General features: G+C 45.3%; 1 protein-coding gene across 1 annotated transcript in view; it reads right to left on the bottom strand.

The window, feature by feature from the left end:
• Positions 1–8567: 8567 nt before the first annotated feature.
• Positions 8568–26791, bottom strand: part of PTDSS1 (phosphatidylserine synthase 1) — a gene marked incomplete at its 5' end in the record, with an annotated part of 37946 nt that continues 19722 nt past the window's right edge. The window contains 7 exons of the mRNA XM_083622727.1: positions 8568–11986; positions 15517–15586; positions 16570–16638; positions 17544–17643; positions 22366–22431; positions 24559–24671; positions 26169–26310. Coding sequence (XP_083478853.1) covers positions 11877–11986; positions 15517–15586; positions 16570–16638; positions 17544–17643; positions 22366–22431; positions 24559–24671; positions 26169–26310 — 670 coding nt within the window. The 3' untranslated portion in view covers positions 8568–11876. The remainder of the gene's footprint in view (positions 11987–15516; positions 15587–16569; positions 16639–17543; positions 17644–22365; positions 22432–24558; positions 24672–26168; positions 26311–26791) is intronic.

The raw sequence follows: 26791 nt of genomic DNA, 5'->3' as shown, positions 1-26791 counted from the left end.
CCTGGACCAGAGCACGCCAGGCACTCCTGTCTTCCACTGCCTCCCACAGTTTGGTCAAACTCATGCTGGTACCTTCGAGAACACTGTCCAACCATCTCGTCCTCTGTTGTCCCCTTCTCCTTGTGCCCTCAATCTTTCCCAACATCAGTGTTATGTACTGAGTTGAATAGGATCCAAACTGCAGCAGTCTGATTGGTCCTAGAACAATAGGATCCAAAAGGCAGCAGTCTGATTGGTTCTAGAACAATAGGATTCAGAATGCAGCAGTCTGATTGGTCCTAGAACAATGCAGCAGTATGATTGGTTGGCAGGAGCCACCCAATCATGCTCCAGATAGAAGTGAATCCACAACCTGATTGGCTTACAGTAGAATTCCGGAATTAGCCAATCATGTGCAGCCCATTGTGTAAATAATGTATATAAAGCAGATACCTTGAGAGGACATTCATTCATTCCTCCTCACCACTATGAGCTGAATAAAGAGCATGAAATCACTTTGCGACTCTGAGTATATTTCACTGGCGACGAAGGTGGGATCCCGCTGAGCTGACTGCCACACACAGCACCGCAGCACCGCCACCTGCCGCACCGCTGCCTCACACCGTGTATCCAGGCTTCAGCTCCGGGACACAAGGAACTCAGAATGGCAACCGACAGCAGCTTCTCACCGTTCAACCCAGCATCTGGAGACTGGGAAGCGTACGCCTCCCGTTTCACCTTCCTCCTAGAAGCCAAAGGGGTCACCGATGAAGAAGATGCCAAGAAGAGGGCAATATTCTTCAGTGTCTGCGGAGAGGAGACGTTTGAAATCGCCCGGGCTCTCCTTGCGCCTGAAGACGTTGCTACTGTTCCATACAAAACAATAATGGAACAGCTGAAGGGGCACTTTTCGCCACAGCCCTCAGTGGTGGCTCGTCGAAATGCCTTCTACGCAAAGCGGCAAGCCCCTGGGGAAACCATAACTGGGTTTGTGACCTCTCTCCGCCAAGCCGCCCGGTTCTGCAACTTCTCAGAGCTGGAGAACATGCTTCGGGACCGCCTCGTCGGTGGCCTGAAGGATGAGAAGCTGCAACGACGCCTCTACGCTAAGAAGGACCTAACGTTCCAGGTCGCTCTGGAGGAGGCCCTGGCAACGGAAGCTGCCGAGAGGTCGACGCAAGAGGCACGGCCGAGCCAGCCGTCCCAACCGAGGGTCCACCACGAAGACCTCACCGACGACTCAGGATCCAACAGGGAGGAGGTGCACCGAGTACAGCAGCGCACTCAAGCAGCCCACATACCACAGCTGCCTCGACGAGAAGGAGGGAACTGCGCAAGCTGTGGAGAAAGTCACGAGAGGAGGACCTGCCGTTTCCGCAACGCAGAGTGCAGGCAGTGCAGAAAATTGGGACACATCGCCCGGGTGTGTCGGGCTCGGCCCACCCGACGCCAGGCATCAGATGACCAATCCAAGAGCCCCAGGTCCCGGGGCCCAACGCACCAAGGCAACTCGACGGAGCTCACGGACTTCCAGGTATACCAGTTGCCCCACCCCAACGTAGAGAAAATTTATGTAGAGGTACAGATAGAGGGGGGCCCATGCCGCATGGAGCTTGACACGGGTTCAACTCTATCCATAATCTCGGCAAGGACCTTAAGGAAACTGTGTCCTACTGGGGGTCCCAAACTCAGGCCGGCCCCATTCACCCTCCGGGACTTCCAAAAACGTAAGGTCCCCACAATGGGGGTGGGGACCTTCAGGGTGCAATACCGAGGGCGGACGCGGCAACTGGACTTGCTTGTGGTCAAGGGCCCCTACATTAGCTTACTGGGATTGGCATGGTTTGGACCACTGGGGCTAGCTGTCACCGGGGTGAACCACACCAGCTTACAAGTGGACGTGGACGCCATATGCAAGGAATTTCCGGGGGTTTTCGATGGGAAATTGGGACAGTATACGGGCCCCCCCATTGCTCTACATCTTGACCCCGCAGTACGACCGGTCAGGCTCAAGGCCCGCCGGGTCCCGTTCGCTCTGAAACCCCGTATAGACGAGGAATTGGACCGACTCGTGGAGCAAGGAGTGCTGGAGCCGGTGCCTAATGCCCCCGGGGAAACCCCAATCGTCACACCCGTCAAGCCTAATGGTTCGGTCAGCATCTGCGCAGACTACAAATGTACCATAAACAAGGCCCTCACGGCCCATGCATACCCAGTGCCAGTGGTCAGCCATGTCCTTGCCACCCTGGCTGGGTCGAAAATTTTTGGCAAGCTGGACTTGGCCCAAGCATATCAACAGCTGCCAGTAGATGAGGCCACAGCAGAGGTACAGACGATTGTGACGCACAGAGGAGCGTTCAGGGTAAAGCGGCTGCAATTCGGTGTCAGCGTGGCACCAGGCATATTCCAGAATCTAATGGACTCTCTCCTTAAAGGGATTCCTGGTGTCACCCCCTTCTTCGATGATGTGTTGATTGCCGGGCCCACACCAGAGGAGTTTGAGGACCGCCTCCGCACCGTTCTGCACCGTTTCCAGACGGCGGGTCTCAAGGTGAAGCGGGAAAAATGTCTACTAGGAGTGCCTCAGGTGGACTTTCTGGGATTTATGGTGGACGCAGAAGGGGTCCACCCGACTGGGGACAAGGTACGGGCCGTTTGTGATGCCCCAGCGCCCAAGAACAAGACTGAACTTCAGGCCTTCTTGGGACTATTGAACTTTTACCATTCCTTCCTTCCCCACAAGGCGGCGGTAGCGGAGCCCCTACACAGACTCCTGGACAAGAGGGCCCCTTGGGTGTGGGGCCAGTGCCAGGAGGCCGCATTCCAGGCAGTCAAGGACTTGCTGGTCTCAAACTCGGTCTTGGCACACTTTGACGAGAGGCTGCCAGTGGTGCTAGCATGCGACGCCTCGCCCTATGGCATTGGCGCTGTCCTGGGACACCAACTCCCGGATGGAAGAGAGGTACCGGTGGCATACTTTTCCCAGACACTCAACGCAACCGAGCGGAACTACTCGCAAATCGACAAGGAGGGTCTGGCAATCGTGAAGGGAGTAAAAAAATTCCATGATTTCTTGTACGGGCGGCCCTTCACTGTGGTGACTGACCACAAGCCGTTGCTTGGCTTGTTTGCCCCCGAAAAGCAGACCCCCCAAGTGCTGTCTCCTCGCGTCCTCAGGTGGTCAATTTTCCTTGCCAGCTACCAGTATGCACTGATTCACCGCCCTGGGAAGGCGATGGGCCATGCAGATGCCCTCAGCAGGCTACCACTACCGGAAACAGGCCCTGACCCAGCACCTGCACAAGAGGTTATGAGCCTGGAGCTGCTTCCCGACCGCCCCATTCAGGCACAAGAAGTTGCACACCATTCCAAGAAAGATAGGGTCATCTCCCGGGTCCTGGACTGGGTGTGGAGGGGATGGCCCAGCAGCAGCCCCGGGCCAGAATTCGCCGGCTACACAACCCGCAAACATGAACTGTCGGCCCACAAGGGGTGCCTGTTATGGGGAAGCAGGGTCGTTGTTCCCCAGCCCCTCCGCAAAAGGGTCCTCACAGCCCTACACGAGACACACCCAGGGGTAGTAAGAATGAAGGCCCTTGCCAGGAGTTATGTGTGGTGGCCGGGGATCGACGGAGAGATAGAGGCCTGGGTCAAACACTGCCAGGCCTGCCAAGAATCCCGCCCAGATCCCCCAAGGGCCCCAGTCCAGTCCTGGGAGTCCGCCCGAGCACCATGGTCACGCCTGCATGTGGACTTCGCTGGCCCCTTTCAGGGGAAAACATTCTTCATAGTGGTGGACTCCTACACCAAATGGCTGGAAGTCGCACTGGTACCGTCCACTTCTACGTCCGCAGCCATCCGGGTACTACGCAGGCAGTTTGCAACCCACGGGCTCCCTGACACTCTCGTCTCAGACAACGGGACTGCATTTACGTCAGGAGAATTCCACACCTTCACGGCGCAGAACGCCATCCGCCACATCCGTTCGGCGCCATTCCACCCTGCCACCAATGGCCAAGCAGAACGCATGGTGCGGACCACCAAGGACACCCTTCGCCGCATGGCGCAAGGGGATTGGGAGTACCGCCTTGCCACATTCCTTCTAGCACAGCACAGCACAGCACCCCCAGCTCAACGACTGGCCGGAGCCCCGCTGAACTAATGGGTTGGCGCCTTGCAATCAGATTGGACCGCCTTCACCCCGATAGAGCTCAGGATGAGGTAGTGGTGGGGGAAGGCAGGAACCCCCGGACCTTCGAGGCCCAGGACCCAGTGTATGCAAAGAATTTTGGGGCAGGCCCTGCATGGGTACCCGCCACAGTCACCAGGGTCACTGGCCCCGTGTCGTACGAGGTGTTAACAGATGGGGGGCAATGCTGGCGCCGCCACTGCGACCAGATACGGCGACGATTCCCGGGAGAAAACCAGGAGGAGGAGGACAGGTCAGAGAAGTCCCAAGGGAACAGTGGGGCAGTGAGGCCCATAGAGCAGCAGGGGCAAGCAGGAGAGGCAGAATCAGTAAATACAGAGAGGACCCGTGAGGCCGAAAGGACACTGGAACCAGAACCACGACTGAGCGAGCCGGTTGCGCCAGACCAAACAGCCCCATCACAGCCAGCATCCTTGGAACACGAGCCAGAACCTGAACCCCGGACCAGGGAACACCCCAGGCCACAACGTACACGTAGGCCGCCGGCGTACCTTGAGGACTATGAATGCGACCTTCCGGGCAGGACTGGAACTTAGAGGGGAGGGGTGTTATGTACTGAGTTGAATAGGATCCAAACTGCAGCAGTCTGATTGGTCCTAGAACAATAGGATCCAAAAGGCAGCAGTCTGATTGGTCCTAGAACAATAGGATCCAAAAGGCAGCAGTCTGATTGGTTCTAGAACAATAGGATTCAGAATGCAGCAGTCTGATTGGTCCTAGAACAATGCAGCAGTATGATTGGTTGGCAGGAACCACCCAATCATGCTCCAGATAGAAGTGAATCCACAACCTGATTGGCTTACAGTAGAATTCCGGAATTAGCCAATCATGTGCAGCCCATTGTGTAAATAATGTATATAAAGCAGATACCTTGAGAGGACATTCATTCATTCCTCCTCACCACTATGAGCTGAATAAAGAGCATGAAATCACTTTGCGACTCTGAGTATATTTCAATCAGGGTCTTTTCCAGGGAGTCTTCTCTTCTCATGAGGTGGTCAAAGTATTGGAGCCTCAGCTTCACGATCTGTCCTTCCAGTGAGCACTCAGGGCTGATTTCCTTAACAATGGATAGGTTTGATTTGGACTAGTTAGACATCATTACCTCTCGGCCTAACCTACCTAACAGGGTTGTGCAAAACAGGTGGGTGTAGGTGGGAACAACCACATACAGTGGCACCTTGGGTTACAGATGCTTCAGGTTACAGACTCCACTAACTCAGAAACAGTACCTTGGGTTAAGAACTTTGCTTCAGGGTAAGAACAGAAATCGCACGGCGGCAGCGGGAGGCCCCATTAGCTAAAGTGGTACTTCAGGTTAAGAACAGTTTCAGGTTAAGAACGGACCTCCAGAATGAATTAAGTTCTAAACCCGAAGTACCACTGTACATTTCCCTTGAGTTTATTCTTTTCTTTTTCTGGTTGCCAAAGAATGCTTGCTTGACTGTTGGCGGGTGAGCAGGAATGAAATGGAGTATCCTGAAAAGGGGGGAAAGCTGACTGGTTCGTATCCTGAACAGCAGCACTCCCCACTGCAGTATTCTATTGAGTGTCCTCTCCAGTTTCTAAAAGAAAGCTTGTGTGTGTGTTTTCCTACTGATCTGACTCTGATCTCTAGCCCAGCTATGGAGGAAACGCCTTCACTGACAACTTTCCCCAGGGGTTTCTTTAACTTTTATTTCTGACTGCAGTGGTACCTTCCCTTCTCTTCATTTTCCTGCGTTGTTTTTTGTTTAAGTCAGGGGGAGCTGCCAACAGTGTGTAATGTCTTTTCTTGTCAAGCAAGGTCACCAAGACATTTTGAAAAATGGGCACGATGCCACACTTACCCTTATGAGTCAGCTGTCACTGGGACAGACAATCCCAAGTGAGACTGTCAGCGCTGCAGTAGGACACCGAGTGCAGGAAAAGGTACAATAAACATTTCTGCCAGTGTTTGATGTTACTTCAGAAAATTGCAGTATCCAACTTGCTTCCCCTTCATTGCAAGTGTTTGCATTCACATGCTATCAGGGGTCATAGTTCAAAATACCCGGAGGGCACCGGATTGGGAAAGGGTGATAACAGAATAAGGCAAGAAAGGAGCACTCTGCAGTAGCAGGAATTAACTCACAGCCTAATGGCAGCTATTATGAGCAGCAATAACGGTCTGTACTGTAATGTGGGCTGTACATTGCATACTTCCATACAAAATGCCTTGGAACATCTTGGATAGAGACCTTTTGTGTGCATGGAAATTTGAAGTAGCCATAATGATGGGTCTGATTCTGCACACGTGACTTAAACTCTTAACACGAGACTCCGTCCCAAACCATTCCCTCTTTAACGGGGAAGAGAGGTGGGCTTTCTGCATCTCAAAGCAGCCACTAATGAATCACTGCATTAAAGCTGAAACTAACTCTCATGCTTGTATTGATTTCAGTTTCAACATCGTTTTAAGTCCACTCCCGACCCCAAATGCAATTTAATATTGTCAATTGAAAGAAACTGCTGGGCTAAATGATCCAGCAGGACTCTTCCTGCTTTTAGTTTCTTGTTTTTCCTCTTATTAATCCCTCCCCCCAAAACAATAATCCAATCTGCTCTCTGTATGTACTTAATGCTGCTGTGGCTACGTCAAGCCAATGGACTCTTGTCCAAGCAACTCAAGAACTGTTTAGTACAGCTTATCAGACACTTGGCTCAGTCCAAAGCCCTTCCTATTCCAAATCAGATGCTTCAGGTAATTTGCCTCCATTAACTGCGAATAGAAATCAAATGCCCATTACGGGCAGGTATTAAATGCAAACTCACAAAGACAGTGCAACACAGAAAATGTGCAGAAAACTGCACCCCTTATGTTTTATGGTAGTAACCCATTATTGCTCCAACATTGATTTTGTATTTAAAACAAGGAGAAACAAAATCAGTTTTAAAATACTACATCCAGAGTATTTTTCTGAATTGTATTGTCCGGTCTACAGGCAAAGGGTTAGAACCGATCCTGTTCGGTCAAACGGACCAGACCTTCTATCAAGAGACAAATAGGAAGTGGCAGAATTCTGTTGACAAGCAGAATCTATTTTCGCAGAATTGCATGGATTAGAACACATGGATTTTATACTAAAAAACAACCAATTACAGATAGCAAGCAGTCTGTCACACAGGGATAGGGAGCCTGTGGCCCTCCAGATCTTGGTGAACTACAACTCCCATCATACTTGATCATTGGCAATGCATGCTGGGACTGATGGGAACTCGGGAGTTTGTTCCTCAAGTTTCCTTCCCATATCCAGATTTCAGGGAGATCTCTGAAACAACAATTATAGGTCTGCTACTTTGATTTTTTCTGTTCAACTATTTTGTTCTGAATAAACCTGTTTTGGTGAAAATTTAGTCTTTTTAGGTGTTCTACTCCTCAGCTAGGGACACGGGTGGTCCGGGGGTTAAACCACTGAGCCTAGGGCTTGCCAATCAGGTCAGCGGTTCGAATCCCCGCAACAGGGTGAGCTCCCGTTGCTCGGTCCCTGCTCCTGCCAACCTAGCTGTTCGAAAGCATGTCAAAGTGCAAGTAGATAAATAGGTACCACTCTGGCAGGAAGGTAAACGGCGTTTCTGTGAGCTGCTCTGGTTCGCCAGAAGCGGCTTAGTCATGCTGGCTCCCTCGGCCAATAAAGCGAGATGACCACCGCAACCCCAGAGTCGGCCACAACTGGACCTAATGGTCAGGGGTCCCTTTACATTTACTCCTCAGCTACAATTCTTATTTTTTTTAAATTTCTGTCATCTCATTTAACATCATTTTCCAAATAACACCACATTAAGGATTTTCTATGTCACATAAACACACACTTGAAGCTACAGAGTATCCTGCTTTCATCTGCAATCTTATGCAAAAAAATTACTTTTCATAATGCATTAATTCCATATGAACATTGCAGTACTTCGATACTAGTTGATAAAAGGAATCCAGTGTTTATAATTTTCATTCCTTCCCATGCATTTGTTTTCCCAAAGTGAAAAGCTAAGGATTACAGCCTTATACCAGAACATCAATCTGATTCTTGGATACAGAATGAGCTAAAGAGCTCCCCCTTGTGTGAGCAAAGCAGCCAATGGCACCCCAAACTTCAAGAAGAAATTTGAACTAGCCAACCGTGGGAGTACATTAGAAGCAAGAAGTCTTTTTTGGGTCAAATTTTCATTTTCATCATTATCAAGCCTGCAGTACTAGAGATTCAGATTTCCTTTTTACTGTGAGGGGCACAAAGGGGTGAACCATGTCCACTTCCGGTAGAGACAATAATTCACACAACATAGCCTTTTCTGCTTGAAGATTGTAGTCAGAAGAAAAACACACAATCACAGCTTTAATTTTTTAAAAAACACCACCACCAAATTAATCCCAGGTATTCGGGGCTTTATTTTTCACAGGCGAGTAACCAAAAGCAGAGTTGAAACCAGATTCCATGTGTTCATTAGATACTGTCTTTTTATACATAACAGTGCTCCACCCAGGTTTAATACTGGCAGCTAGCAATAGATTTACTTTGGGTGGGTAACTTTTCTGTACTCTTGGCCTCGAGTGTGTGTGTGTGTGTGTGTGTAAGCTTCTTCGCATCAGAGCTTTTTTTGCAAATGCTATAAACCGGTTGCCACTGTTTGGGCTGTGCCACAGAAAGTGAGGGCTCCCCCATCATTGACTGATAATACAGCACAGTCTCCAGCAGAACCAGGTCAACCTATCTCTTTTTTCAATAAGCACACAGTAAATGATTAATTTAAAAACAGCCACCACAAACTGGAGTGTACACAACTGGGGGAGTGAGAACGGTGGGATGAGGGGGACATGAAGAAGGCAGAAAGCAAGTTTAAAAGCATATAAATGGGAGCAAATACATTCCTTCCAGAATTCCCAACTCAAGGGTGAGAGTGCTACAGCCCCAGTGTGGAGTTCAGTGGTTATGGGACAAAACATTCGAGTTTGACCACATCGCATATTGGGACCTGATCAAAACCCGCATTTTTCCAGTGGTCCAGGTTCCATTTCCATAGAAAGAATAGCACACACGTCACTCTGAACTGAGCGTGTACGTGCCACTTTGAGATAGGATAAGCGATGGCTCTACAGAAAATCCTGCATTTCACACAATACTTGAAGACTTTTACATAGCTGATATTTAGCAATATGGAAACATTCCTATAGGATGCTTTCCTTTCTATGGGGATTAAAGACTGTCCACCTTCCGAGTTCACTCATGCAAGGTATTTTTAAATTCCTCAATGGAAAAAAGTACACAGCCCAGGTTTCAAAGTGTGTGTGTCTAAAGTACATCTGTGTGCACACAGATTATGTTGATGGTGTTGGCTTCCCCTTCCAGCAGCAGTCCAGCCTCCACGGGATGCTACTTCACATGGTCTCTGGACCTTTCGGAGCAGCATTTTGGGAAGGGGGGGTGCTAAGCGTGTGTCAGGGAGTTACTGCTGGAAGAGAGAGGCTGAAAAGCCCCAGTGAACACAAGGTGCATTGTTTTCCAGCCACAGTAAAATATTAACACTGATTTTGCCCAAGATCTGCATGTGCGCTCTATCTATGGATATAATTAACTGTGCATGTGAGCACTAGTTTCAGCTGACAAACGTGGCTTTTGGCAGCACTGTATTATAACTAGGGCCACATCTCTACCAGTGTGAGTGGGAATTTTATTACTGACTCCAGCAGTCATATTTCTACGTGTTGCAGGCTCTGCAAAACAGGACAGGCTCTTCGGGAGAATGGGCATTATTAACACTAACCTGAACAGTGTGAAATGTTCATTCAGAAGAGCCTTAACGTTTTCTGACTTTGGTCTTGAATAAATAGAAAAACACACACATACACACTGGTCTCTCTTGAGTAACTGACTCTAAAGGGATTAAGACAGAAAACTAAGTGACCTTGAGCATCAACCAAAACAAAACCAAAAAACCAACCCATTTGGAAATTATGCAGCATGCTAAGAATACACAGATGTAAAAGTACACATATTTCAAAATATGATCAAGAAACCCAACATTTGTCAACGGGGAAAGTTCCAGACATGTACATTTTCCCCCAGGCCAGTAACATTTAGCACAGTTGCAGCAAATAGGATATAGCAGCTTTTGATGCAAGAGTTTGCACATTCATGATTGAAAAGAAAAACAGAGCTTTCCATGGATTAGCAGCTGCATAGTGAGCGCATTCAAAAAGCTGATCCTTTGTGGCACATAAGAAGTCATGGATTATGGTGGTCTTTTTTCTATTTACAGTCACTTTGCTTGTACGCTGAAGTTCTTTACAATGCTTCATATCTTGCAGTGCATATCCCATGACATTATCACAGCAAGCAGCTCTTCCCAGCTGAAGCGTGATGGAAAGGATGTGGGTTCTCACTTAACCGGTCACCTTAGCCATGTCTTTTGGAGTAAGCAGCCCCACAACTTGATTGGCACACACAAATCAAGACCAACTAAGCACAGAAAGCAGAATCTATGCAAAACTGGCCTAATCCCAACAGCTTAAGATCTGGGGGTTCAATACTTCATTATTATGATTATTTCATTTCTTGGGAATGATGCCGTGAGACCAATTTTCCAATGGGTGGGGGGATTAAAAAAAAAAACACACACCAGGGAACAAAAACTGCTGAAGCATTCTGTAAAACTGACCCCTGGAAGAAGTGGAGTTAGTTTGTATAAATGTGGGGGGGGGGTTTTAATGTTACACCACAATAATACAAAGAACATTGTATCACCCATGGGTAAGCTGTTGTGTTAGGCCAGGCAGAGATTTGCAAAGCTTTAAGCATGAATTTTGGTTTATAATTTGGATCATTTTGCTGCTGTTGGGAGCTTAGGCCTTTAAAGAGAAAAGAACGGTGTAACTGAAGTGATGATAAACATACAGGAAACTGGAGATGTTAGAAAATAAACAATATATATATATATGTATGTGCCAATGGCTCTGGGCCTGTCTTCTTGCCAAGGGCCGACACAGCCCTGATTGTGTAACAGAATGTCATGAACACAATGAACGTTTAGCAATTATAAAAATGACCTGAACAAAAATCATGAACGTACTTTCTAATACTTAGCACCCTGCTGACTGAAATATGGAACTGTTGATTTCCTGAAAAAAATCTAACAGCACAGAAAAGCTTAGGTGTCAGATTGAGAACAAAGGCAGAGCATCTTTCAGTCAAAAAGGTTCTGTTGAAAACGAACAAGGATGTAAAAAGCCCACAACTGAAAAACGAACAAAAAACAACAACTGGTTGCCAGTTAACTTGGAGTTATCGTTCTCAATTAAAGAAAGGCCTTCAGAAGGCATCCACACACTACTTGAACAAAGACTATCACAGGAACCCTTCAGGAACAAGCAACTATTTTGCCTTTAAACATATTACTACGGTTTTGAGTGTCAAGTGCAGAAGATCTGAGCCAATGGATGGCAAGTGACGGCAGCGAATGATTTGCGATACACGGATGAGCTCCATGTTAACAAGGTCCAAGGACTCTGGTTGCTGAAGATGTTGTCCCCCTGTCTCCTCCGCCTATTCTCTTGTCGACCTTCCAGCAGGGAGTTCAGAACCAGGCCCAGTTTTGCTTCTTTGCTCTCAGAGGCACACTTCTGGAACAAATCTAGAAACTGATTCTCTCTCTTTCTCCTCCTCTCTTGTCTGTCTCTCTATCTCTTGCCAATTCCATTGGTTACTTTTGTTTTCGAATGGCGATTCCTCCTCCTAGATGAATGGCTCTCGCTGTTGCTCGAGTGTTTGGGCGGACTGTCTTCCGTTCCTAACAAGCAAGTCACATACACACACACATTTATACAAGTGAGATGTGGTTATTTTAAAGAGCATCTATTCTTACCGGCAAATGTAAATCTCTGGATTTATTAACGCATACTGAGACATTTTAGTTGAACCTGGCATGCCATCTAGTGGCTTAACTCCCAAATTATGTCCCCCAAATTATATCATCTGTTAAGAAAACAGTTTACCTACAATGTAATATAGTTGTCTCAACTCTTTCTTCAGTCTTGATATTAAGCTAGCTAGCACGTGGAAACACTAGGTGCTAGAGCAGGACTCGGGGGCAGAATAACTCTATAAACCAGTGTTTCCCAAACTTGAGTCTTCCACTTTTTTTTGGACTTCAAATCCCATTTTCCCTGCCTACTGGTCTTGCTAGCTAGGGATGGTGGGAGTTGTAGTCCAAAAACAGGTGGAGACCCAAATTTGGGAAACAACGACCTATAGGTTTGCAAGGCAGAAGCTGTGGGTGAGATCCTGGTCTCCATACTCTGCTTCCCAAACCCTATGAAAAACTAGTGGGTGTACATGTGAACTCTGAGGATCCTCGAGAGTGAGGGGTAGGAGATGAGAGCAGTGCACAACTGTAAGTAGATGGGACACTGCTGTTGGTGGGATGGGGAATCAAGAGAAAGGTTGAGAAGAAAGCAAGCAGAGCAAACTCTTTACTCAGCCAACTCCCAGGAACTGCAGTGAGGATTCTTTGCAGGGGCATCAAGCAGTAGTATTCTAGCTGTGTGATTCCACATTTATCCACAGCTGCAAAGGGAACCAGACTAACAGGACACATTTGTCATGCAGTTGACCATGCCTACCTGGACCCCTGAATGGAGAAGTCTGGTCGCCATGAGGCCACAGCTTTTTGGCCACTTCTCCTGGGTGAGAAGTGGCTGCATGGATGTCATATCAGGACAGGGATGACAATCAGCTGGGACCCCTTTCTCAACACATGACAGCGTTCAACCCGTGTGTTTTTTTGTCACCTTGCAGTGCGTAGCATAAGGAGGCGGCCAGTTCTGAAGGCGAGACTTTCGCCTTGGGCTGCCAAAGCAGCCGATCAAACCCCAGGTTCCAAATTTAGAAGCTTTAACATTTAGATGCTTTGGGAGGAATTCAACCGCAGAGCTAAAATTGCTCCAGCGGCAAGAGCAATTTCCCCACTCCTCCCTGCACACTGTTCTGGAGATTCTTCTAACAGCCCCAAAGCCAATTTTTTTTCGGGGGGGTGAAGGAGAGGAAGGGGAGACCCGCTGCACCAGCAGAATTCCTTGAGCAAGCTTCTGCAAGTGAGGGTCTGTTAGTTTAATCCAACCGTTCATTAAGATTAAAGAATGGCAACGGAAAACAAGGAAGAAGTAGATGGTGGCATTATCGGACAGAAAAGTGTAAAAGATAAAACAACACAATTTAACACAGATGATGCTGGAAAAATTAGGGAACAAGGAAAAGGAACACTGGAGCCAAAAGTGGAAAAGGAAAGAAACTCAACAAAAAAACTTATCCCCAACATCCAGGCAACATGTTTAATATACCTTGGATGGAGTGTCAGAACAGTATTTGGGCCACAAATACTTTTTTTAAATGGCGGGGGGAGAAGGAGAGAAAAGGAAAAGTATTCTGTGGCCACTAAGCATGTTCAGCCCTCACTGGGCTGCTTTTTGGAGAGCTTCTCCTCTTTAGAGTTCCCTCACACCTCAAAAAAATTTCTTGAACTTTTGCAAACTTTGTGGTTCCCCCAAATCTGCCCCTTTTGTGTCAGTGGTGCTACTTCAGCTGCGAGTCAGAGAACTGAGATGCCCGTTAGCACGTACGATTCAGTTTTAGACCATTTTAATTCGATCCCCTTAACAACTAAACACAAGAAAGAAACATGCTGGTATGTTTCAAAAACCTAAATAAAATATACCAATTATCATCATTTATTAATTTATATAACCAATTGCCAAAATGGAATATGCCACTAAAGCTGAAAAATATAAAGAAAAAAAATGTTTTCAGCACTGTAATATTTTGTAAGAAAAGTTTATTTTGTTTAGAATTTTTATAGATTTCAAGAAAGTTTTTAAAAGATGGAGGAAAGGAATTGCTAGGAAATTGTATTAAGAGATCATATTACAGAAAAATGTGTTTTCATATAACGTAGAAGAAACACAAGTATATAAAAAAAGATTACATAGAGCTTTAAAAAGTATGTTGAAAATCAGAAGGAAAAATCTGTGTTAATAAAAGTTCTCTCTTTATATGTATATAGAAACAAGTGTTTCATTTACACTAAAATTTCAATTCATGACAAAGAACAACCGCTATATAAAGTGTGGGCTATTAAAATGCTTAACAGTAATTTTGTTTCATCCCCCACTCCATATTGACATAAGGACGGAGGGGCCCAGATCCAAGGAACCAGACAAATGGATCTGCATACCAAAGAGGGCTTGAACTTGGGTTTCTCAAATGGCAGCCCTACCCTGTAGCATCCCAACTCACAAAATGGGATGAGGACGTATTTCTTCAAAGAAGAAAGACAAACTTCCATTGGGCATGAACGTTGGAGAGCTCCTTCGATCCCAGCCAATTTAACAATACAGCTGGGATGGGGATCGTGTGAGCCCTCAGAGGACTACAACTTTCATTGTCCCTCACCGTGGACCACGAGGGCTGGAGCCGTCCAACAACAAGTGGAGCGCCACAGGTACTCCATCCCTCTGATTCAGAAGAGAGAGCAATCCTCAATGCATAAGCAGGCATTAAGAGATCAATGCAGACTCAAGGCAAGTGTGATGTTCCCTTTGTTCATCTATTCTCTTTTGCGCTACCGTTTCCAGCGTGAATTATTTCTAATGTTAAACGCAAGGACATCGTTCACAATCCTTTGCCTGCGTGTCTTTGAGGTGGCTTATAAGTGCCGGCGTTAGTATAAGGGCACACGCCCTCAGAGCATCTCTGGCGCGTAACCCCTCCCTCGCTGCCACAGTCATCAGTGGCGCCATGGTGATGAGGCCTGTCCTTGCTGTGGTGAAGCCTTCCGTCACAACTCCTTGGCCCTTGTAGGCTGGAAATGCCACCTACTTACCCTAGAACCAGGGAGAAGGCTACAAAAAGCACCGAGTGCCCCAGAATCTTCAGTGCCCTAGAACTAAGTGCCCTGGAATCTTAAGGCTAATGCTAGACCTGCGAAGCCCAGTTGCTGCTTCACGCCACTTGGGGTGCCCATTTTCCTAGGCATCATCTTTATTGTGTACTGGCATGCTGCTGAAAGGTGGTCTGTCTGTCTGTCTGTCTGTCTGTCTATCTATCTATCTATCTATCTATCTATCTATCTATCTATCTATCTGAGGGCCATTAAAAAACCAACTTGGGAATTCAGCCAAGAAAGCTGCTGAAAAGGAAACAACTAGAGTGGGTGGGGAGGGAGATGTTTGTATGTCTGTGTGTGAGAGAGAGTGGACACCCACACCCATATATCTCCAAGGACTATTTGGCTGGGACAGAATGTACCATACAAACCACCAGTACCTCTAGTAAACTTAGAGTTAAGCCAGGAAGCATCTGGGATGTATGAGCTGTCTTCACTTTCTGACAGCGTCTGTGGAGACAAAGAGGATCATCGTGGGGTTTCCACCTTTGCAATCATCTACGCTTATTGCCTCCAAACTCTATTAAACGTGCTTTCTGAAAACTGCAGAGATGACTGGTCAAACACTATACACAGTGCATTTTTCTTGTGCCTTCTTCCTAACGTACACACCGAGCTATACAGGTCTAACAGCTAGGAGGGGAGAGAAAAAGGCTTAATCATGTCCCCTGTGCTTTGTTATGTAACCCAAACCTCCTCCTGCTGCTTGGCATTCCCATCTGCCCTTCCGCCCAGGTGCAATGACAATTTAAAAAATTGCTTTTCCAGCTTTAAGACTGGAATGATAGGGATGACTACACAGTAGGGAGTTAGTTGGGTCTGACTTCTGCTTAAGCAATGCAAGTCTTCTTGCAAAGAGCGGGCTTCTTAAATTTATGCATGAACAAATGCCATGTTTTTCCCCATTTACATGGTGCTCAGTACCAAGTCAGCAGGCATATGATAGAAGGGATCATTTCCATCCTTTTTGGTAACAGAGCACCCACATCTATGTGGCGTAGGATTTATTGAGGTGCATAAAATCATGAGGTAAGAGCACCCGTTTAGTGAGGAGGGAAGGTGTTGCAAAATCAAGTTACTACTCAGTAATAAGACTGGCTAGATCTACAATTCAGAGCTCAAGAACCCTGCTGCATCAAGCCGAAAGACCACTGAGTTCAGCATCCTGAGTCCACTGGACCAAAAGCCTTCTAAAGACTGAAGGACTCTTTCAGTCTGCAGAAGGCAAAATCCGGACCCAAACCGTTAGAAATAACCAAAATCAATGCTCTTATAATAAAATGCTTTTGGTGGGGTAATTTCTTCTCCATATCCAAGAACGGACCTCAGAATCTTGACACCTTACCCTCACCAAGCTTCAGCAAAATAGACTTTTAACATGGCTTCCACACAAGCATCTTTCAAAATGTGCCTTGTGCCCAGTTAAGCATTACCTTTTCTCGCTGTCCGTAGTGGTCTGCATACCAAACCATTCCATATAAACAAAGGAAAGTAGTAACGGCCTACAACATTGGGAAAAGGAATGAAAAGGAGGGAGAAGAGTCAAAACCTACCAGCTTCTACATTAATTCCTTTATTATTTCAGGGCATCACACCCCATCTTTCAACAAGTTGCCTCAGGATGACTTACAATGCATCGCTGGAGGTGAACAATGTTGATGAACACTGAGCCTCTCTTCCTAGTGTATACTTAAGTACCTATTTATACTACAAACATTTTTATTTTACACCACCACTATGAACAAGCAGGGCTATCACCCAATTAAAAAAAACAAAACAAAACGCAACTATGTATATGAATTTTAGGGTTGAATTCTACACCAGAGGCCTGGTGCTTAAGAGGCTATAGCAAATATTAGGAATCTCTGGCCTGCGAGGTAAAGGAGGAACTTCTCCAGGCCTCCCTGGCTGGCCTTTGGGACTCCCCTCAAGCAACACACCTCTCCCCAGTCCTGCTTTGTACACCACCCTTCAGGGTTTTGGCCTGGCTGGAATATGTACTCTAATCTGTGAATGCTTTTTTTCTTGTCTGGATGGAGGATAGAGAGGATAGAGCTTACTGGGTAATGGTAAAATTCACATTGAATGATCTGTCCATTTTTCCTCTGGCTCCACACACCATTGACGTTGGGGGGAAAAAATCCACCCCTGGCTATAGAATTTGGCAGGAGCTTCACTACGCCAGCAGAGCACCAGCCGGGGATAGATTTCTTGGTGGAAGAATCCGCCACTTCAATTATTATTTTTAAGCAATTCGTCTAGGTTAAACATTGCAGCGCTGGTCACAAAGTTGTGTTAATGGGTAGATTCCGGCTTACATTTAGCCAATGACCAAAGAGACATGGCAACTAACATGGTTGCCGTATCAAAGAGGAAGACTTAAGGAGCAAAATAAAGAGCCACTTACCACACAAAGGAGCCAAAACACAACATACAATATCTGTGTTTTGGAGAAAAGGTCTTGACCAAATTTGATGCACACAATAGCTTCCAGGAAACCAATAACTCTGAGGGAATGACAAAAGTACAGGCTGTTTTTAATTTAAGAGCATGCTTTGATATCTTCACTGGGGGGGCGGGGGTGTTTGCATGATTTTGTGAGCTAGTTTATAAATTGCTCTCATGTTATGGGGGGCTAAATAAGCTTTGAGGGCCATCCATAAAACAGCTCACTTTTGAAAGCCTTTAAAATCCTCTACCTTGGGTCAGGCTCCGTCCCCCTTTAACAAAAACTCCTTCCATTTTTTTTTGTTACAACTTTGCTCCCCTTCATAAACAACCCCTTAGAGCATTTTTCTATCTTTGTCAGAGCTGCTTTGTAATGCAAATGTAAAAAATATACACGGGCTAGAATGGTAATTTGCATTACATGTGCCTCCATTTCTGTATTATCAGCAGGCGGGTGGCAACATAAATAGTATGTTGTGGATGTGTGAACATGCCATGAGAGAAGAGACTAGCTTCTGTCAAGTCAATAAAAGTGGTATCTGGTGGCATCACAGTTCAGTGGTAGAGCGCATGCTATGCATGCAGGGAGTCCTAGGTTTAATTCCTAGTATGCCCCATTATATGGGACGTGGGTGGCACTGTGGTCTAAACCACAGAGCCTAGGGCTTGCTGATCAGAAGGTCAGTGGTTCAAATCCCCGCGACGGGGTGAGCTCCCATTGCTTGGTCCCTGCTCCTGCCCACCTAGCAGTTCGAAAGCATGTCGAAGTGCAAGTAGATAAATAGGTACCGCTCCAGCGGAAAGGTAAAAGGCGTTTCCGTGCGCTGCTCTGGTTCGCCAGAAGCGGCTTAGTCATGCTGGCCACATGACCCGGAAGCTGTCTGCGGACAAATGCCGGGTCCCTCAGCCTATAGAGCGAGATGAGCGCCGCAACCCCAGAGTCATCTGCGACTGGACCTAACGGTCAAGGGTCCCTTTACCTTTACCTTTTATCCCCCATTATAATAGGGATGGAGAACCTGTGGCTCCAGTTAGCGCTGCCACTGGTCTGGGGGATGGAAGAACTCCAGGTATAGGGCAGTATATAAATTCAATAAATAAACAAATAAACACTTCAACAACTTTTGGAGGACCACAGATTCCCTACCCCTGTTTTAATTTTTTAAAAGAATGAACAAGTTTCTAATTCTCATGTTTATGATGATTTCAAAAGCCAGAGGGGTATCTGAATAAAGTTTCTAGCGATCGAGGTCTTGTACAGATCCTTGCCTCTCTCTGTGATGATCTAGTACAAGTGGCAGAATAAAATTATGCAAAACAGGAGAAATTTGCATGATTATATGGGTTTCAAAATCCAGGTTTTCTTAATGAAGAATTTAAATTATGGAATTTCATTTCTTTCTCTCTCTCTCTCTCTTTCTTTTTTAAGCATACTGCGTGCACACATGCATACTGGCCATTATTTCTCTTAGAGCTTTCTTTTTCTTCCTTAAGTGTATTTTACAAGGATTTCACTGGATGAGCAAGTTCATTTAACTTACGGTGTAAGATTACGCTTAAGGAAGGGAGCCTAATCCTTCTGGCAAGACACTAAGCAGCTTTTGCCAGATAGATGAAAATTCAGTTTACCACATTAAAAGAAAAACCAAGTGAGATACTAGTAAGTTGTCTGTTACATTAACTGTCTCTGATTATATTTATTTGTGTCTTGAGCTCCTTGAACCAAGAGACGATCTGAACTGATGCAGGATTAAAATCCAACTCCCTGCCCCTGCTTCGTAACAGAGAGCATTAGGCAATCAAAGAGCTATGGCCAAAAGTAAAAAATGGGAACTCTAGTCCTATTTACTTCTACTAAGTATTGCGCAAGTATTTACGGGTGCATCTTACTTGTGCATCTTTACGTTTTTGGAAATTCAACAGCCATTATTTAGAAATAAGACAGACCTCTTAATTCAGACCTTTCTTACATTCTCTGTCCTCTTGTCTGGTTTTTTAAAAAAAACTTTTGCCAATTGCTTTCATTCCCTCCCCTCCCTTTGTTGCCTTCCTCACACCAATGCCGAAATTTAGACCTTTGGGGTAGGGATCTGTCCCATTCCCACCAACCTTCTGTTAACATATCAAGGGGCACATACAGTGAAGGTGTTAAAGTAATAAAGAAACAGGTGGAAGACTTGCCCCCCAATCCAGGTGCCAAGTTATTTCTTCCACTTCTTCTCTAAAAGTTATGGCTGTAATCCTTATATACTACCAGAAGGTCCCACTGAACTCAGCAGAACTCTGAGAATACAACTACAGCAATATACTATAAGGCTCCATTCAAAGCATTCTAAAATGACAACAAAGCAAACCTTAGTCTAGATATACTACAGTCTATCTTTCAACTTAGAAATGAGTGAGCTGGCCCAAAATAAGCACGGAATACTGCCAAGTAAAAGCAAGTTATGTAGCACAGGTGGTTCTCAGCCCTTAGCTCTAAATTTGTCTAAGGCACTTGCAGCAGAATGGATGTTTCCTGCATTTGACTTAGTCGCACCTTGCTTCAGTCCCCTGCGCGTTAGCTGTATGCAGTCTGGATTACTGTAACACACTCTACAGTCATACCTCGGGTTAAAGACGCTTCAGGTTGCGTTTTTTCAGGTTATGGACCCACCGAAACCCAGAAGTACAGGAATGGGTTACTTCCAGGTTTTGGGGGTCGTGCATGCGCAGAAGCACTAAATCACGCTTTGCACATGTGCAGAAGCACTGAATCGCAACCCGCGCGTGCGCAGACGCGCCGCTGTGGGTTGCGAATGTGCATCCCACACAGATCACGTTCGCAACCCGAGTGTCCACTGTACGTGGGGTTTCTGCTTTACCCAGTCTGGAAGTTTCAAAAGGTGCAACATGCAGCAGCAAAAACAATTCGAGGGGCTGGACTTCTTTGCACCTATGTTGCACTAGTAACTTTGGCTGCCTATGTATTTCCAGGTCCAATGTAAGGGGCTGGTAATAGCTCTTAATACCCTAGAGTCTGGGGCCAATAAAGACTTTTCTGTTCTGGTCAGCATTTGGATGATTTTTTATTTTGGTGCTGTGCTTTAATAACTGTTTTATCTGCTGCTCTGATTTTGGCTTTGTTTCTTTCATGTGATTTTAGTAATATGGTTTTCGTTATTATGTTGGACTGCGTTGGAAAGGTAATGACCCTAAAAAGGTGGTTTAAAGAGCTATGGAAGTAATATAAATAAATAAATGGAACAGAATTTGATATCTCCACTCTGAGAGCCCACTAAACTTTGTAGAAGGCAACCCCTGCCTCCCCTTTTCTGTTTAATTTTAATGCCGGTGGTGTTGTTCAACAAATAGTACTTAGGAAAGCAGGCTTCTTCTTCTTTGCCAAAAGTGGAGCAAAATTACGAATGAGACTTGGAGGATGGATCTGGCATGAAGTAAGTGATGACATGGGAATGTTCCTAGGCATGGCCAAGTCAACTGATTAAATTAGCCCGTTTAAATTTGCCAAGGGAACAAAGCAGCAGTTTAGAAGTCCCTCAGGGCCTATTAGCTCAGCGTGACCTTCTTAACAAGGGCAGACTATGCTGATCTGAACGCTGCTATTTTTGTAACCTCATGAGCTGAAAACCTTCCTTTGAAAGGCTTGGATGTTCTACACCAATTTGTTTCCTTTTCTCTTATGTTGTGTGCAGGAGAGAAAACAATCGGTTCCAGAGGATCACAGAAAGCTGGAAATAGCCTGGGGGTTGTCTAGTTCATACCAAACCAGATTTCTTCACACGCCAATATGCTCCGCCTCATTCCCCCCCCCCCAGAATTCATGTTACAGAGTGCCACAAACAGAACCAACCGAGTCTGTGTGCACACTGTCCATTTAAGGCACATTTAAAGCACAGGACTTCCTCCATAGAATTCTGGGAACTGTAGTTTCTTAAGGGTTCTGGGAATGCTCAGCTCCGTTAGGGCTTTGGGAATTTTAATATCTATAGAGCTTTGAGAGAGACTGCCTCCCCCCCAGAGTTACGTTATGTTTTTATATTAAATAAGGTAAAGGTAAAGGGACCCCTGACCATTAGGTCCAGTCGTGACCGACTCTTGGGTTGCTGCGCTCATCTCGCTTTATTGGCCGAGGGAGCCGGCGTACAGCTTCCGGGTCATGTGGCCAGCATGACTAAGCCGCTTCTGGCGAACCAGAGCAGCACATGGAAACGCCGTTTACCTTCCCGCTGGAGCGGTACCTATTTGTCTACTTGCACTTTGACGTGCTTTTGAACTGCTAGGGGGGCAGGAGCAGGGACCGAGCAATGGGAGCTCACCCCGTCATGGGGATTCGAACCGCTGACCTTCTGATCGGCAAGTCCTAGGCTCTGTGGTTTAACCCACAGCGCCACCAGCGTCCCATTATTGAAATATTACTAAAATGCTAGCATGAATGGCCAGAGTTCCTGGTCCCCGGGACAGCCTCTACATGTTTAGCAGCCTTCCTCTCTGCATTCGTGTCCCCCAAAATGTGGCTGATGTGCTGGCAGAGCTGCCAAGGGATGCAGCTGTGGGGCAGCAACTTGGATGAAGTCAAGCAAGCTTGGTCGGTGCCAGGATAGGAATCTACCTTGCATCCCTATATCTGCCACCCTGAGTTACACAGAGAGCAAATAAGAACAACAAATAAATACCCCCCACGGAGCGTGTAATTAAAAGCTTTCGGGATGCAAAGTTGTTCTTTTCATTGAGTCAACACTATAACAGTCTCAATGTTTTCAACTGCAACAAAAACTTACCCAAACACCCAGCACTGAGTTCCTACCCTTTTGCACTGTGTGTCTGTGAGATAAGCATAGTATTGCCTGGAAGTAAAAACAGAGGAGAAAATTTCAATGAAACAGATAGTTGCACATGTAGGTTATAGTTAGCAAAAACAACAGGGCAGGGGCTGATATTCAATTTTTGGAGAAAGCAGCTCAATTACTTGGAACACGGTAAAGGCTCAGCCATATTCGAGAACTACCTCAAACTTCTCTACTGCTATCTTGGAGATCAAGTAAATGCGACAATTGTAAACCAATGACTGAAACTTGGTCAGCTATAAAGAGGGATATACAACTGAGGATGAGAAAGGGGGCAGAAAAGTCAGCTAGCATGTCAGTGGAATGTCTGTTTGCCTGAATGAAGCCACACAAAGGAGCACAAAGCAGCCACAGCCCTAAGCTTAGATTGACATGTCTGCATTTTCTGCCAACTGTCTCTATTTTAATATTGTAAGTTGTTTCTCCTACTTTTTTCCTTTTGAAATTGAGCTCCTGTGAGATTTGACTGAGGAAAGAAGGAATCAGAGTTTAGAAATTAAGAAGCGATTCAGGACAGAAATCTTTTGAACAATGGGAACTAAGACTTGTAATCCTTTGCACCTTTACCCAGAGTAAGCCCCACTGAATAAAAATGTGTTTTTCTTCCAACAAAAAACTGCACTGCATGGAAATCTGTTGAATGGGAAACAGAATTGTGTTAAAAGCTTTTCAGGCTTGTAGCCAGGGGGGCGAGGAATTATTGAACATCTGGAATATACATTTGCCTAACACACTTGCTGTCATTTCACCTGCTGTTTTACACAGGTGATTTTACATTCCCTGACACGCTTGTTGTTATTTAATTGTATTAGTGTCTAAGTGAGCAATTGGGTGGAATGCCCTATGGGCCTTTTTGGACATACCAAGCCAGGTTTCCCCAACGAAGTGCTCTCTAGGGATTTTGGACTACAAGTGCCACCACTTCTGACCACTGCCCATTCTGACAGACTGATGGAACTCATAGTCCAATCCCTGAGAGAGTACCAGGTTGAGGAAGGTTGCCCTAAACCTTAACAGCAGTGAATCTGGGGCTTATGTGCTCTCCGCTTCTCCTTTGGCAAAGCTGTGAGAAGGAGATCAAAAGCGCTGCTTCTTGTTTCCAGACTCTGGTTAGTTTGAGCTATGGCTTTTTTCAAACAAGTCAAGATCAAGTTTGTGATTCAAGGACCTGCCACCCGCTTGGGGATAAGAAAGACACATGGACACAGTATATTAGGTTAATGGGCTAAAAAAAGGCCACAACTTTATTGATTACAGCACGTGAGAGGTATTGGCTTAGGCATTGGATAAAACAACAGAGCATGACTCCACCCCCTCAGGGAGGGGTGAGTCTATCAAGGGTTAACCACCAGTGGGAGGAGCCTGTTGATGCAAATACAACTGAAAGCTCCCCCTGATGTCACTGGGGGTCCTGCCATGGCCCTAGCCACCAGCAAGGGCGTCAGACAGGATCTACGACCGCAGGATTCCTTTACCGGAATACCCATAAAGTAGAGGGGTAGGCGATGGCCACACCCTGCCCTCCAATACACAAACATATTCCAATGCCTAACCGCCAATACCTAAAAGTTGTGACGATTTGCTACGAGGTAGGTGAAAAACCAAGTGGCTAGTGCCAAGGGGCCAGTTGGATAAAAATTCCTACCAGGCCTCCTGCCAACGCGGAAAACAGCCCCTGCTCACAACTCCTCCCCTCTGTAAGGAGGAGAGGCTTTTTCAAACAAGTCAAGATCAAACAGTGGCTTGTTTTAAGCTAAGCAGAGTTCCCTGGTTTAGACATAATGGAGCACCCTGGTTAGTTTAAAAGAAGAGGCAGATGTTTCCAATCTCTCTCTCATTCGGGAGGGAAGACACGAACACGAGGCTTGTTGCTGTTCATGTGTGTAACACTAAATTATGTCCAAACCAGGTTTTTTTAATATCCAAAAGTAAGTGGGCTGGAGCAAAGGCAAGGAACCTGTGACCATCCAGATGTTGTTGGATTCCAACTCTGACCAACCACAGCTGGCTTGGTGAGCAACATCTGTAGGGCCTCACTGGCTCCCCATCTCTGAGCTAGGCTTTTCGAGGTGCCCAGCTGCTGCCCAGCAATTTTACAGTGAGGAAGATTAAACGAACAAAAAGTACCTCACAGTGGGCGCTGTGATAATTCCAATGAAGAGGATCCTACCCCAGCTTAAGGGGTGACTTGCATGGAAAACAAAGATATGTTTCAAGAAAAATGTGTTCAGCTCAGTCAACTAAAAGAAGAAGAAACAGAAAGAAGAAAATAAGCTGGGAACATTTGATATCCTAGACAAATAAGACAGGTGCAACTTCTTAGCAACTGCTTACGTTCTGCTCCAGGACAATAAACATATGGCACTCCTGGTGGCCTGCGGAGAATTGTTGTCCCCATAAGGAACAGTAAATTATGAACTCCACAAAAAGACTTAAATTCTTTGGGAAAGTAATCAATACATTTAAATGCCTGTGTTGGGGAGCTAGATAAATGTACTGCTTCATTTTTCTCTCTGTGTGTACAACAATGGAGTCAATTTACTTCTCTTTGCAAAAGTATCCTTTAATTGCATCCGGCCTACCTTTATATAGCATGAGAAAGCAGATTTTGTAGTACCAATAAAAAGTATCACACTTGTAAATGATTATTATTTTTTTTAATTTCTTTTTATTGAGTTTCACTTAAATAACCAAAAGGAAAAACAAATCAACAGTTACAATATATATATATATATATATATATATATCCAAACATAACATAAAAATAACATCAGTTTCCGTTACAGTTCTTTGTCTTCACACTTTAATCTTTATATCTTTAAATGCTTAAATCATTCCTCTACACACCTATTGACCTCCATCCCTCCCGATTTCAGGCTTCTTAGTATAAATAATTTCTTTCTCCTGCAGCTGATAATTGTTAATGATTTACACATCGTAAGATCTATATCGAACACTTGTAAATGATTAAATTGATTTGTCTTTATTTTTACCACCATGAGGACTACATCTGGATTTTCTGTGTCAGGCACCAGGCAGTTTTGTCATATCATATAGTTTTGTTACAACATTTTTTATGCTACACTCCCTCAAGGAAGCTAAGGGCAGCACAAACAGTTCTTTCCACCCATGTTATCTCCATAACAGTTCTGTGGAATGGATTGGGCTGGGAGACAGTGACTGATCCAGAGTGACCCAGTGAGCTTCATGGCTGAGTGGGGGTTTGTAACCTGGTTCTCTCCAGTCTTGGTCTTACACTCTTAACACAGGTATAGGGAACTTGTGACCCTCCAAATATTGTTAGATTCCAAATTCCATAAGCTTAAGCCAGCATGCCAACAGCTAAAATTCGGAAAGTTAAAAAAAAAAATTCTGGCTTTGTTCAGTGCCTTTTTATAAACATTGGGTTTTTTTAGTTTTTACTGTTTAGGTTTCATGCTGGTTTTACTTTATGTGCTACTTTTTTTGTAAGCTGTTTTGAGTTACCTTTCATAAGTAAGCAATTAATAAGTGCAATTAATGATAATGAATTGTGTTAAAATAAAAATTCAAATCCATATTTTTATATGGATTTTTTTAAAAAACAACAACAACACATTGCTGCAGAAAGGAGAAGGGATGGATTTGTGAATGAAGACAGGTGAAACTAACGCAAAAAGGAAGCAGCCTGATCCAGTCAACCCAAGCTGAGATTCCCTGGGCTTTGTTTTCAATAGGTTTGCTGTTGTTGTTTTTACCTGCCAGATAATCATGAAAAGGTATACTCCAGCCACTCTTTGAAATGAAGACTTGGGATCAAACCAGCGAACGTAGGTCCAGCTTGCTGGAGTGAACTGTAACACAGCTCTCTTGATTTTACCTGTGGTGGTGTGAATGTCCCTAAAAGCAGATAAGGACAACAGTACAAAAAAAAAAGAAGGAAATCAACATTGCATTGCTATGTAACAAATGATGTAAAATAACACAGCTCTATCATACTGGGGTTTGTAACAATAAGGAGCATTTAAGAAGCAGACCTATTGAAATTAAGCAAACAAACGTTTGCGATCAGAAGAAGCAAACTTTTCCACATGCGTGATTTGCTCCTCAAATGCAACAAAGCTGAAAACTGGGGGTTATAGCCTATGTTAGGCATAGAGTAGACCCATTTAAATTAATGGACATGGATAACTTAAGAGTCTGCTTGGAGAATAACTTAGTAGGAAACATCCCTTAATTTCCAATGCTATCAAAATACCAAGCTTTCAAAAAAGCAAAAAAAAAACAACCAACAAAACACTTCTTTGAGGAAAAGTGTCTGAAAGATCTGAGAGCCAAGACCTCCCTATTTAATGTTAATAATTTAATTATCATGCTTCTA

The sequence above is a fragment of the Podarcis filfolensis genome, assembly GCF_964270895.1.
Source record: "Podarcis filfolensis genome assembly, chromosome: 7".
NCBI classification, from domain to species: Eukaryota; Metazoa; Chordata; class Lepidosauria; order Squamata; family Lacertidae; genus Podarcis; species Podarcis filfolensis.
This window is presented reverse-complemented; position numbering and strand designations above follow the sequence as displayed.